Below are 13,910 nucleotides of genomic sequence, written 5' to 3'. Positions count from 1 at the left end.
AACACTACCACACAGTGCAAAATATCCCTTGTGGTCTGCCTTTGGCGAGGGGGAGGAGGGCTCTCTGCTTCAACTGTGTGTTGGCCAGCAGGTGGTATTTCAGACTGGACGTACTCCAGTTGTAACTCCCTTCACATGGACAGTAAATGCAGATAACTTTGGTCTTGTCCAGAGAACCATCTGTCTGGGATTTGAAGCTACACTTGTCATTCAAAAGAGCCTCTTTATTCATTTCTGCCCAAGGAGTTTTGTTTTTGCTCGCCATCCAAAGTGCTACTGCTGCATCGCTTCCTGATTTCCCAAACTACGGAGCGGGCTGAGGGTCATAAACACAGAATGTGTACGTGTAAATCTTGCATTAAAAAAATGAGTACCGTTAAGAGGAATATGCCCTAACTCGTTATATTTGCGTTAACTTTGACAGCCCTAATTTATACACGCCATTTAACAAAAGCAAAATGCCTTTTTAAAATCCTCAGCCTGCTGTGTTAATATACATCTGATTCTCTAATAATAACAACACGGTGGATGTGATGTTAGTCAGTGTGAGTCATCCTGCTTCTTGGTTTTGTTTAGTTTAACTGAATGTACTCCTGACAAGCGTGGCGTGCACTCTGCCAAAACACACATCGCATCCATGCTGAGGTGGATTATTTTAGAAAACTGTTTACATGTGAGACGATGTGCACATTTTTTATGTTTTCAGGTGTTTTTTGTCAAAAGGTTTCTATCCAAACTATAAAACAATAGGAATATATCTCCTCTCCTTTCTTTCCAACCGCCTCTGCTCCACATTTAGAACATGGAAGGAAAATCCAGTGACAATAAACATCCACAAGTCATAAACATGGAATTCTCTACATGATATGAACGCAGCATGAGGCGGGATGCCTTTGGGTTTAACAACACAAATGACTTCAGCATAAATTAAAAATTCCTGTGAAGAAAGAGAAGCCCAGAGACAGATCCAGACACTCCAGGTTTAAGATTACACACGGTCCAATCTGCTGGTTCCCCTCCATACTTAAAGCCATTGGTTCCGCTAGGCCTTTTTAATTGGTCATTTTACACACACACACACACACACACACACACACACACTTAAAGAGTTATTGAGACTCGCACACACACATAGACTGAGTGGCTGCAGCATAATTTCATCTGGAGTCAATAACAAACAGATCTGATGGACAAAGAACAGACACACTGTCTTTCTCGCACACACACACACACACACACATACACACACACACACACACACACACACATACAGACTCTGGTTGTCTAATGGCTGCATAGATGCTCCATCTATATATAGAGACAGCTAAAGTCCTGACATCACTTCCTGTCTAGCTTCTGTAACTCAATCTAATCTTTCATCAAGTCTTTCCTTCTGTGGCGCTTTGTGGAAAAGTGAAACTTGTGCTCGTCACGTGGCGCTAAATCCTTCTGCAGCGTCGTTCCACTTTACTGACGAATCTCTCCCTTCGTCTCCCTCAACACACGTTATATCTAACATCTGATGCCACGTGACGAGGAAGTGCTAAGTAACAGTGTGGCAGAGCCAGTGGAGCGTGTTATCAGTGTGTGTGTGTGTATTAGTCTGCGTTAATCAAACACTTGCTCGTTAAAGCATAACAGCCACATACGCACGGCAGGCAAGAAAAGAGAGGGCTATGTGTGTGTGTGTGTGTGTAATCTGTGTGTGTCAGCAGGTGTGTCAGTAATGGCTAAAGATAGGAATGCTCACCTTTGGACTGTACTGGGTGTGGTGGTGCATGGTGTTAATGACGTGTTTGTGTGTGTGTGTGTGTTTGCGTTACTCCACCCAAAATCTGCCAGTCGTGCTGTTCTTTCATAATCCTCCACACTTCTTCTTCTACTCCTCACACAGCTCGTAGTCTGATCACATTTTCATGATACAATTGTGGACAAAACAGTTTTAGTGCAGTTTAATGCATCTGACTCATTTGTTTTGGGTGTCAATAGATGGGCTGACACCCTCTGGTCAGCTGGTCGATACGATGCTATAGGAAACATTTTTTTCTCAGTTGAAATCGACAGAGTTGACTTGAGTGAGACTTGAGAGTAGTGCTGCCGCTAACGGTTATATTCATTGTCAATTAGTCTGTTGATCATTTTCTCACTAACACTAACAGTCAGCCAATTTAATTTATGTAGAGATAAATCAAGATCTCCCTCTGTACATAACTGTTAAAGAAGCAGAAGATCCTGCACCTTTCTCACTTCCTCAGGTGAAGTTCATGCATTCTATTTCAGGGTGCAGATCTTATAATCCAATCCACTTATCGATACAACTGTCCATAGGAAGTTAAGTGTTTTGTGCTGGGCATTAATAGTTAAAAGGCACAACATTAAAACATAAGAGCAGTGGACCGCACAGTCACAATGGGCTTTTACAAGCCACCAGCACCACTCCTCTATCTCCACACCATCGCCACATTCCCACTAACATGTACCACAGCCAGTTTAATGCTGACCTGTGAAGATTGATGTAATGGCATGTCATTGTCAGTCATGTAAAATGCATGTCCTCTGTATATCTCCCTCTTAACGTGGCAACTCAGCACCCATAAACTCTTCAGTAGGTCGACCAGCGACTGTACTTTATTAGTGGACTGTCTATTCTATTTGTACTCTATTTAATTTTATCAAGTGCTTTAAATCTCAGAATGTTTTTTTGTTATTCTGTCCTAATTGATTTGTATTGCTTGTTGTTTTTGAATGTCATTCTAATGTGTTGTTTTGCCTATGGAAAGCACTTTGAATTGCCTCTGTGTTTGATGTGGGCTATGTAAATGAAGGTGCCTTGCCTTCTCTAGAATTAGCTCAGCAAGTCATGGCCAGAGTAACTAGAGCTCGACAGACCAGGAGCTGATTTGCTTTGTTTGATGTGTAAAAATACGGTCTGTTGTTGCTAATCAAAGTACAACTGGTACTGTTGGCTGGGGCACTGTGTTGTGTTCACAGCGCCCTCTGAAAATGGAAACAATGATTATAATGGCAGACGTTTCACCCATAGACTGTATAAAAATGGACGTAGCATACCCGTTGAGGTCCGTTCTCTCAACTTGATCCAATCGTCCTCGCCGAAAGGAGTCGCCATCTTGTCAGACTTTGACTCCGCCTCATTTCCTCTTACCAAAAAAGGGCATGTATGTGACATGGGGGGGAGGGAGATACGTCCATCTGACTAACGGTTACTAAGTGAGGGCCAGAGGCTAGCTGTCACTCAAGAGGCCACACCAATAATTATTCATAAGCTTTTTCCTCCAATAAAATAAAAACTAGCCTGGTACAAAAAAAATCAACCCCCTTCAGTGTTGTCATGGAGATATGACCTAAACATACAGACTAGAATGTTTTTTTGTACCAGGCCTTAAACAGGTTTAATTATGCTGTGATGTAGAAGAACCTGTATGCCTGCACATCTCTACTACTGTACAATACTGTAACAGAAAAGGAAAAAAATCTGATAAAACACAAAGATAAAACACAAACAGATAAATCAGTTTTGAAAAACCAATGTATGTGGTCGAGAAGGAGCAGGCAGAAGCGTGCTCATATAGTCCTGCCCCCATTATTACAGAAGTAAACAAATATGTATACTGCATACGATAATGATGATCCTACAGCAACATACAAAAATACACTGACTTAATTGCAAAAATATATATTCAAGGTTATATACAGTATATATAATGTATGCACAGCAAATGGACATTTTTGGCAAATATTTCAGTATCTCAGCTTGTTTCAGAGTTCAGACTACAATACGTAAATGGTGAATGATCTTCAGATCTCTTAGTCAAGTTTAGGTAGCAATACTATGGTCTAAAATACTCTTTTACTGTTTTTTTAAGTAAAAGTCGTGCATTCAAAATCTATTAAAAATACAAATGTACTAACATCAAAAGTCATTGCACAGAACATTTCAGACTTACATATATTATAATTAGTGATGCATTTATGTTTTTAGCACTTTATTATTGCAGCTGGTAAAGGTAATTTGAATTACTTTATTATGTACTGTCAGGTGGCTTAACTATAATAATGTATCGTTGTTTATCAGTATATTTTTACTTTGTATTGATAACCTGAATCAGCAAAGTAACTTGTTATGGAGTTAAAAAATGAGTACAGTATTTGCCTCCTACACTAGATGTAGTGGAATTGAAATAGCATAAAGTGAAAATACTCAAGTACAAGTACCTCAACTACTTGAGGAAACATACAGTGTCTGGTTTACAAGAACTGAATTGGTCACTTCTTGATGTCCTCAACATTGTGGTAGTTTATACGGTGGCATTTGGAGCGCGTTTGTCTCAGTTTATGACTCTGTTCGATAAAGTGAGAAGAAAAGAAAAGAGTTTTCATCCAGAAAGGGAAACCAAATAACACATTTAGTGTCGTTTATTTTGAACATGTAACAAATAAAATGAACAGTACACACAAACTGTTTCATTTACCTCCATATAATGTTAAGTCTTATGTTTAATTATTGTTATTATTTACACAGTACAATTATTTTCATTAACTGTAAGCTAACGGATTCTGTTGCTTTAATGTGAATAATTAATGTGGAATTATGGATCTATTTGGTCTGTTTTTAATTAAATACTTGTGCACTTCCTCTTCTTAGTGTCCGTATAATTAAGCAAGCTCATTAGCTGTAATTAACACGTTCCATGACATCACCAACTATTTGTGTAATAATGTACAACAAACATTATCGCGGTGAGGTCTGTGGGCAGTTTATTTCATTTTTTATTTCTCTGTTGTCTCGTTGTTATAATGACTCGACTTCTCGTCGATGAACAGACGGATAATTAGTGAACACCCTCCACACAGCAAGGAACCTTTTTTCTTGTTGCACCCAGCAACAGATCACACACACACACACACACACACACACACACACACACACACACACACACACACACCCTGTAAGATGCTGGAGAGATCTAGAGCACTGTGCGGATACCTGATATGAGGAAGACGGTTTGAAACAAAAAATAGCAGGAGGTCAGAGAGGTTAACAGACAGATTGGGCTCCCCGTTGCCATTTTTCAAATGTCCAGCAAACTTTTTAAGTTAAGTTCAAAATTATATCTCTGTTGTTGTCTGTTGTCTCGGCTCACACTTTTTAATCCTCCATCTGTCTGATTTACTTCATTTTCAGCAGAAACACAAACATGCATGTGCTTAATGCAACGTTCAGTCCCAGAGTTATTTCTTGTTTATTGAGTCTATTTAATGAACAGTTAATGAGTCCTGACTCTGGTTCCCGATTTAGTTCCGGGGATTTAGTTCCTGAGGGAGCGACAGAGAACCCTGTCATGCACAGACGCCACAGAGGCTCTGAGGTACAAACGGATATACAGGGGAACAGACCGACAGAACCCTGCAGCGTTTCACAGTGACGGTCCCGGATGTTTTGGTGCCCTCGGCCAAGTCTCATTCAGAGCCCCCGCTGAATAAATTAGGCTGCTCAGAAATACAAGACATGTGCATTTTACACATTTAAGGACAAGTTTTTAATGATACAATTGAAATCAGTTTGAGTTGTTTGCTTGTGTGTTTACTTGTGGAACACAATAAATATCTGTAAATCAATGACTTTTCAGGGAAGTAAGAACCACGTTAACAGAACTTGCAAAAAAATTAAATAAACTGAACTGACATTCAACCTAGAAAACCTTTATTAATGGATTTTTATTTCTCTTTCCCTTTTTTTATTTCTAAGTGGGAATAGGGCTGGATGATATGGGCACAGTCTTCTATCTATGCCCCAACCGATATGGGATTTTTCCAGGCAGATACCGATTTTAGAGAGAGAATTTACCAATATGTTGGAGGATATATATTGAATTTTCGAGCTGAAATGAAAATAGACCTTTTATATTTGGATTTTTAAGATTTGACCATTTTATTGTGAGTTTTTTGGGCCACAGTTTGTTTTGCACATTAAGGACAGAAACAAAACAATGTCCAATGTTCTTGCTGTATTTTATCATTTGCAAGAATAACATTTTTAACCTTTAAACCTTTAAACTTAAGACTTTCACCTCCACATGCCATCTCCATAGATATACTGTATACTTAGAGAATACTATATTCTAAAGAGAATGGAAACTCCTTTATGCACACAACCCAACCATTTTTGCTTCCTCATGAAACTGAAAATTGCAACTAACACATTCAAACCAGACTTGTGTAGTGAACGGCTTGATTTTTTTAGGAGGCCGTTTTTTGGTCTTGGATCCCTAATAAGTATGGGGTTGTGAAGGTTTTGGAGTGGTTTCAGTGACTGACAGTTGGAGAGCTCCTCAAGACTTGGGTGGACATGAAACGTTCCTGGTTGTGTCAGAAAATATCTAGTGCTTTGACAAAAAGTTGCAAGCCTGTGGAAGGAAAACCAGAGGAGAGAAGTCAACTTTGCCTCCTAAGGTGTATTTGAGCTCATTAGTATCAAAGATTAAGAGCGAGCGAGAGAGAGAGAGAGAGAGAGAGAGAGATGGATGGTTATGGCTGTTGTATTGGACTTGATTAAGTGGTACAAATGTACCTTGAAGGCAAGTTTATTTATAAAGAACATTATAGCAACAATGCGATTCAAAGCACTTGCCATAAAACATTTAAAATTACATTTTATAAACTAAACTGTCATCAGTAATTCTTCGGTTTCTATTTGAAGTCTTCAGCCTTGATTGAAAAAAACAGAGTTTCAGCAGACCTGCAGTTTTCTGTGAGTTTGCGATGTATAAAAAAATGACATGCTGCTTTTGAGTGTTAAGTTAGAATATTAAGTAGCAATAAAGAGGCATATTTTTCTTTTTCATAATAAGGTTAATTATCTGAGATTTCACACATCAAAATAAAGGCATGAGGATGATTCAAGTCCTTCAACCTTGACGGAGGCAGCACATACCAGATCCACTTCTTCCCTTCTAACCTTTCACAATAAAGGCCCCAGACCGAATAACTGTTCAGACGATCTGGCAGGCCGAGCACATCAACCCGCAGGCCAGCATTTTGCATTTTAGTGTTGTTTATCCGTCACGCCCCCGTTAATCAAGGCCTTAAGTTTAGAAATCCATCTTCTTGTTTCATATAATTAAACTTTTCATTTCAGTGATGCCACAGTGACGTTACTCCCTCTTTCCCACAAGAGCTTTCGGCTCTTTTATGTAAATATCGCGTCATGTGTGAATGACAGAAAGAGAGAAGACAGCCATGTTACGTACTCGACGTTTTCCACTTCACTTATTCTGGAAATGGATCCACAACCACTGATAGAGTGTCATCAGATCCACAAACCACCACTCAGTAGAACCCTGACTCCAGCATCTTACAGGGTGTGTGTGTGTGTTTGTGTGTGTTTGTGTGTGTGTGTGTGTGTGTGTGTGTGTGTGCGTGTGTGTGTGTGTGTGTGTGTGTGTGTGTGTGTGTGTGTGTGTGTGTGTGTGTGTGTGTGTGTGTGTGTGTGTGTGTGTGTGTGTGTGTGTGTGTGTGTGTGTGTGTGTGTGTGTGTGTGTGTGTGTGTGTGTGTGTGTGTGAGAACAAAGTGGGGCATTCCAACCCATCACCACAGATTATGTAAGTGCACATCAAAGGCTGTCCTCCATTTTTCACAGTTTAGTGGTCGGTCATGGACACACACACACGCACGCACACTCTGACCCAGTGGATTTCTCGCTTCCATTGATGCATTGTCCTGTGCTTGATGCTGATGGACTCTCAGAGCTACAGTGTGTTTATAAGCAGTACAAACTAATCCAGCTTCCTTGCCTCTGGTCTCGATTGTGTTTTTTTTTTGTCTTTTAATGATTTCTAATCGCTGTAATTGAATTGAATTCACAAATTTCCAGCAATGAATTCAAGCTCCTGTCTTCAGCCTTTTTATTTAAGTGTGTTTAGCTCGCTGTGTAACAGGAAGCTAGCATCTACATATCTACCCAGTTGAACAAGGGACGCTGAACTGTCTGGCAGGTGTAATTTTAGTCCACATGAAGTTGTAAACGTTTTTGTTTCAGTGATCTCTCAATTTAACCTGACAACCAAAAGCGGTTTTCACATTTGAACCCCCTGACAATGTCAGGAGAATCAGGTCCGGGATTCTCCGCGTCAGGCGTAGAAGTAAAAGGTCTAGGAGGGAGGACATGTTGGTAACTTCACCATGCTGACAGAGTTCTTTGAAGTTGTCTGATGATTTTGTTGCTGGTCCTAACTGATATAAGTTCCTGAATCTCGCAGCCTCTTCAATTTTCATGCCAGCGTTGTGTAAATCCGCCTTCTTCTTCACCGCCGGAGGTCTGTTTTCTTCTGCCGTTGGCCGACGCATAATGAAAATCAAGTCGCCCTATTCGCAAATTAATACATCGGTGAGTGAGCAGCTTCATTCACACATGGGCTCACACAGAGATTGAAAAGTCTTTGTGCTACAGAGCTGGCAGGGCAAACTTTTAGTATAGGTTAATATCCAGTTCGACTGAATCTGACATTTGCGTTCTCCGTTGGGCGATATGACCAAAAATTTGTGTCACAGTATTTTTTAAGATTCTGGCATTTTCACCGTACATTGCTTTTCTTTTCTTTTTTTTGCATGAATGAGCCTCATTACAGGTTTATTATAGTGGCTTATTCTACTGTCAGGAATACGCAGTATATATATAAACCATCCTTTCCAGCACACTTGAATTTTAGTGTGGAACTTTCAAGGTTTGTAAAGGGCTTGGATTTTAAATAAAGTGCTTGAAACTGCTTAAGATTTAGGCTATGCGTGATGGCAGATATGATATAAAACAACGAAAAGATTTCCATAGTTGAGAGGCCGAAAACCGCATTTTCTAAAAACATTTTTGGGATGATTCTTTCATCTTTAGAAAGAATTTGTTCTGTTGAAAGCTGTCACAAAACATTATGTTGGTTGTTTATAGCGCAATAACATCTAATTTAATGTGTTTTTTGCAATAATTAGTATACTGAATATACTGTACAAATAATTACTGTACAAATATGTAGTTTACCACAGCTGTACGGTGCTGGAAATGCATGAGAATGCACCTTGAAATGCTTGAAAAAAGCTTGAATTTGACTTTGTAAAAGTTTAAAGAACCCTGTAATAATATTTAATATTTGTTTCAGTTAAGCAATGGTACAGGGATATTTGAATAATCCATATCATATGGGGAATTAAAACTGGTATCAGCGCTCCTTTGTTGTTTTCCACTCTAGTCTGATGTTGTAAAGGATGAAATACAGTTTTTTTTCTATGTCAGAGTCATAACCTCAGAGCGGAAAACAGATATTTACCAACCAGTCATTAGTCTCAGAGGAGCAGCACAAACCGATAATCAGTTTATATCTTAATGACCTCGGTGATTCAGCGGACTCCATTAATAACGCGAGATGAGAAACTCTCCTCTAATTGGCCAAATTAGTCTCTGTGCTATTAATTAGTGAAAAAAATCAAACAGAACTGATCTGTCTGCTGATGAAGATGCTCAGACTGTTTCCTGTCTGCATCTGGTTTTAAAAGCCTTCTTTCCTGTGTCTGTTTTTCCTCTGCAGCTACAAGAACATGTTTACTCCGCTGTTTCTATGGTAACTCGAGAGGAGCATGCAAGTCCAGGTCAGGAGTTAACCTCAACGCTCATCTCCTCCGCCTGTCTCCTGTGAAAACGACACTACCAACAATTCCTCTGAACTGCCGACCCAGTCTGACATTTTAAATTAAGTTAAGAAAGACACTCAAGAGGAACAAAAACTACAAGAACACCGCCACAACACCGCTGTGAAGAGGACCAACATGGCCAACAACACGGTGGACCACCCTCCGGGGAATTCGGTTGCAGAGGGCAACCATGACGGGGACTTTGGGGTGACTGTGATGGAACTTAGGGAACTGATGGAGCTGCGGAGCGCCGAGGCCGTCAACAAGATACAGGACAAGCATGGAGACGTGCAGGGCATCTGCCGCCGCCTGAAAACATCACCTATAGAAGGTGAGGCATGTCCAACACGCCACACTGAGTCAACATCCCTGTTTAAAAACAATCAAAAATACAGTTTATCACCAGGAAAGAACACATTTGACTTCTAATTAGATGTGCTTTTTTTTTGCCAAAAACACTGAAAATGTTTTTATATTAAAATTCACACGTTAAGCTCTGACAAATCTTTAACTTTTAAAAAGTGGCTGATGACTGATGATGAGTTTTCCTACTTCAGTCTAAGAGCCGTATCCTTTTGTTCTGAGTGTGACGGGGAGTGGCAAGGAAAGGCACAGTCCAAACAGTTATTACCTCAAACATGGCCTCTAATAGCCTTGTAATCAGGGTCTGTACAAAGTCTTGAAAGTCTGGAAAATGCTTCATCTTAACCGTTTATGCCACATGCTTGACTTTGAATACACTCCTTTAAAATGCTTGATTTTCAACACAATCTGGCGTTTGAAATAACATAATCCCCTTATATGATGGGGGAGTCTGGAAATCTGTTTTAAGTATCTTGAAAGTTTATGAATTTTAATGAAGGAGGTGTATGAACCTTACCTAATTGTATTGTTTTCAGGTCAGAAGTAAATGAAGCCTGGTCTGGTACCACATCACTGTTTGATATAATACTTCATCTAATCAACATATTCAATATTAAAGTCAATGGTTTGAATCGTCAGTCGGGGAGATTTTAAATCTCATCAAGTCAAATCAGGGTTGGTCGATCAAAGGTTGATTTACCAAGCAAGGGAAGAAGGCAACTGCTCTGCTGGGACACTAAATTAATTGTGTGTCAGTTGGTTCATTAAACTTATCTGACAACTCGCACCACTCAACTGGTCGACTATTAACACATGTAGGTTCTGCACTGTTAAGTGATCTTGTGACGCTGTCTTGACTTTAATACAGACCCTTTGCACCAACAGAGACTCAACAGCAGTCTTTATTATATTTCTGCCCTGTAGCCCCCTGTGATGCTGAATCATTGTACAGAGAACAACATAAGATAATGGCAGGACAGACTCTAAACATGGACCATGGCTTTCTTTCTTCAGTTTCACTTACTATTGTCATATATTATTCGCAGCTGGTAAAGGTGGGGCTTAGTTTTTTACTCAATATGCTGCTGGGTAGTAGGGCTTGTTATGCCTATAACCTGATGATACGATACATTAATGTCATTACTGTATAAAGTCTGGATCAAGTCAGCTCTGATTCATAAGGTCCCGATTTGATTTGATTCATTATCACTTAGATTATGTATATTTGAGTTACAAATGAGTTAAAATGACAGAGACTCTCAGAGAAATAATGCTTTCAATTGTGCCAGGAAACCTCTAACTTGGTGCATATTTAAAAGATATGAAGCATTAAATATTAACCCATCCAGCAGCTACATCAATGTACTTTTGTTTGTTTGTTTTCTACACCATTGAAATTAGTACAGGAGTGAAAACTGAATTTCTGATTCAAATATACAGAAAATATCATTCAACAAAAATACTCTAAAGAATGAGTTTTCACACAACAAAACAAAACAAAACACAAAAAAGTAGCATGTTTGCAAGATATTTTTAACTGATAAAATGATTCATGTAAAAAAAAGATTAAAGAGAGAACACAATAATTAAAAAGAGAAAGAGAGAAAGAAGTTGAGTGACATTTTCATTCAGATATATTGAGGTCAGAGTTCAAGGGACCCGTTTGAAAGTGGCCGTGACAGTTTTTCCCTCGCCAAGATGTAACCTAATTTTGGAGCATTATTCATTTTCCCTCCCAACAAGCTAGCATGACATGTTTGGTACAAGTGAAGTAGGTCTTCTAGTTTCATATGACAGCAAGAAAATTATTTTCAGATCATTCAGATTTTAGTTGGAATCTTTTTTCTTTTTTTTTAAACTCAGCCCTGCTGGGTAGCTTGTGTTACTTTACCCCAGGGATCAATACAGTTTGATCTTATCTAAATATATAGATATGTATATGTGATATATTAATCTGAATCTGCAAAGTAACCCGCAACCATTAAAGTTGTCAAATAAATGTCGTGTAAGAAATACAGTATTTGTCTCCAAAACTTGGCAGTTTTGAGGTTTAAAGTAGCATGAAATGGAAATCCCACCACTGATAATGCATCAACAATAATTATATAAGAAACACACATACATATCAGGAGGTGACAGTGATAATAATACAAACAAACACACAACAGATGAACACGCTCTTTAATCAGTTCAGATTTTAATCAGAGCTTCATGTGAGGCCAGAAAATGGCCGACATGCTGCTGTTTGTTTTTTGATTCCCCCTCTCATCTTTTGATCCGTGTGTGTGTGTGTGTGTGTCTGTCTGTCTGTCTGTCTGTGTGTGTGTGTGTGTGTGTGTGTGTGTGTGTGTGTACGTGTGTGTGTGTGTGTGTGTGTGTGTGTGTGTGTGTGTGTGTGTGTGTGTGTGTGTGTGTGTGTGTGTGTGTGTGTGTGTGTGTGTGTGTGTGTGTGTGTGTGTGTGTGTGTGTGTGTGTAGCCATCGGTCCATTCCAGGATTGAAATTAGTTCCAGCCCGTTCCCTAATGGCTCCATAGATCATTGCTCTGTTCCATTTAGTAATCAGAGGACAGCTGTAGTCGCGTCCTCCACGCAAGAAATTACTCACTTTAATGAAGAAACTGTAATTATATTTTCACTGCAGACAGGGAGGGAGGGAGCGGAGAAAAATAAACGAGGGGGGAAACTTAAATGTAAGGTTGAGGGCAAACAAAGTGATTGACTGTTACAGTTAACTGGAGTGATGCTGGACGAGTGTTTTTTGTCTTTTCATCCGCATCATTTACTAACATTTTATCGTTAAGTACATCAGTACTTACAAAGTGAGGGCCAGTGGCTAGCTGTCACTCAAGAGGCCACGCCCCTAATTATTCATAAACTTTAACCTCTAATAAAATAAAAACTAGCCTGGTACCAAAAGAATTCAGCCCCCTCAGTGTCAGTGTTGTCATGGAGATATGACCTAAACATACAGACTAGAATGTTTTTTTGTCCCAGGCCTTAAACAGGTTTAATTATGCTGAAAACGGCTGTTTAACATGGGGGTCAATGAGAAACTGCTCTATTGTGCAAACATGTCCTTACTGGACGCTCTGAGAACTGCGGTTTTTGGCACTTCCTGATTGGCTTATCAACCAGGAAGTCTCTGTTGTTGGGGCTTGATTGTGAGAGACAGAAAAAAAGCCAAAAAAAACACTGGATCCTACATTTCCCATAATGCAGTTGAAGCTTTTCATTACATCCTCCCAGTTCTTTCTCATTCACACAAATCTGCACATTGTAATGCAGCGTTTTCTTCTCTCTGTTTTGGGTTTGTTTAGTTTTTTTTCTTCACACAACTGTTTATTTTCACAGGCACAACTGACTGACATGGGAGTAGCCCTTCAAATCTTTATTAAGGATTAATAATGAAGTGCTGGATCAGTGCCACAGTGGCTGAACTTGTCGTAGATCATCACACAGAGTCTGCTTATATTAGGTAAACTCCAAAGTAATTGTTACTGTCTTGAATTCACTTTGCAGTCAGGAGTGGGTTATGGCACAGTATAATGTACATCTATATTGTAGTTATCATTTTTTTGTGTGCAATTAATTTAAACTCGTCAGATTATTTTTTCTAACTGTTGTTTTTGTGTCACACAGAAGATGAATATAATGTAACGATAAAGGGAGGTCATTTTATTTCTGGAGCAAAGTGGATTTTTCTGAGATTTCACACTAAAATAATGCATGAGGATTATGAAACAACACAGAAGCTCTGTAGTCCGATTCAAGACGGCAAACTTTACTTCTTTTAACCTTGACATACCAGATCCACTCCTTCACTTCTTACCTTTCACAATAAAAGCCCTA

At 39.3% G+C, this 13,910-nt stretch overlaps 1 protein-coding gene across 1 annotated transcript in view; it reads left to right on the top strand.

The window, feature by feature from the left end:
* Positions 1-13,910, top strand: part of LOC310965404 (plasma membrane calcium-transporting ATPase 1-like) — a 106,350-nt gene that overhangs the window by 30,811 nt on the left and 61,629 nt on the right. Inside the window, exon 2 of the mRNA XM_083938975.1 lies at positions 9,595-10,028. Coding sequence (XP_083795101.1) covers positions 9,833-10,028 — 196 coding nt within the window. The 5' untranslated portion in view covers positions 9,595-9,832. The remainder of the gene's footprint in view (positions 1-9,594; positions 10,029-13,910) is intronic.

The sequence above is a fragment of the Echiichthys vipera genome (assembly GCF_963691815.1).
Source record: "Echiichthys vipera genome assembly, chromosome: X".
NCBI lineage: Eukaryota > Metazoa > Chordata > Actinopteri > Perciformes > Trachinidae > Echiichthys > Echiichthys vipera.
The sequence above is the reverse complement of the archived record's forward strand: the minus strand, read 5'-3'. Positions and strand labels throughout refer to the sequence as shown.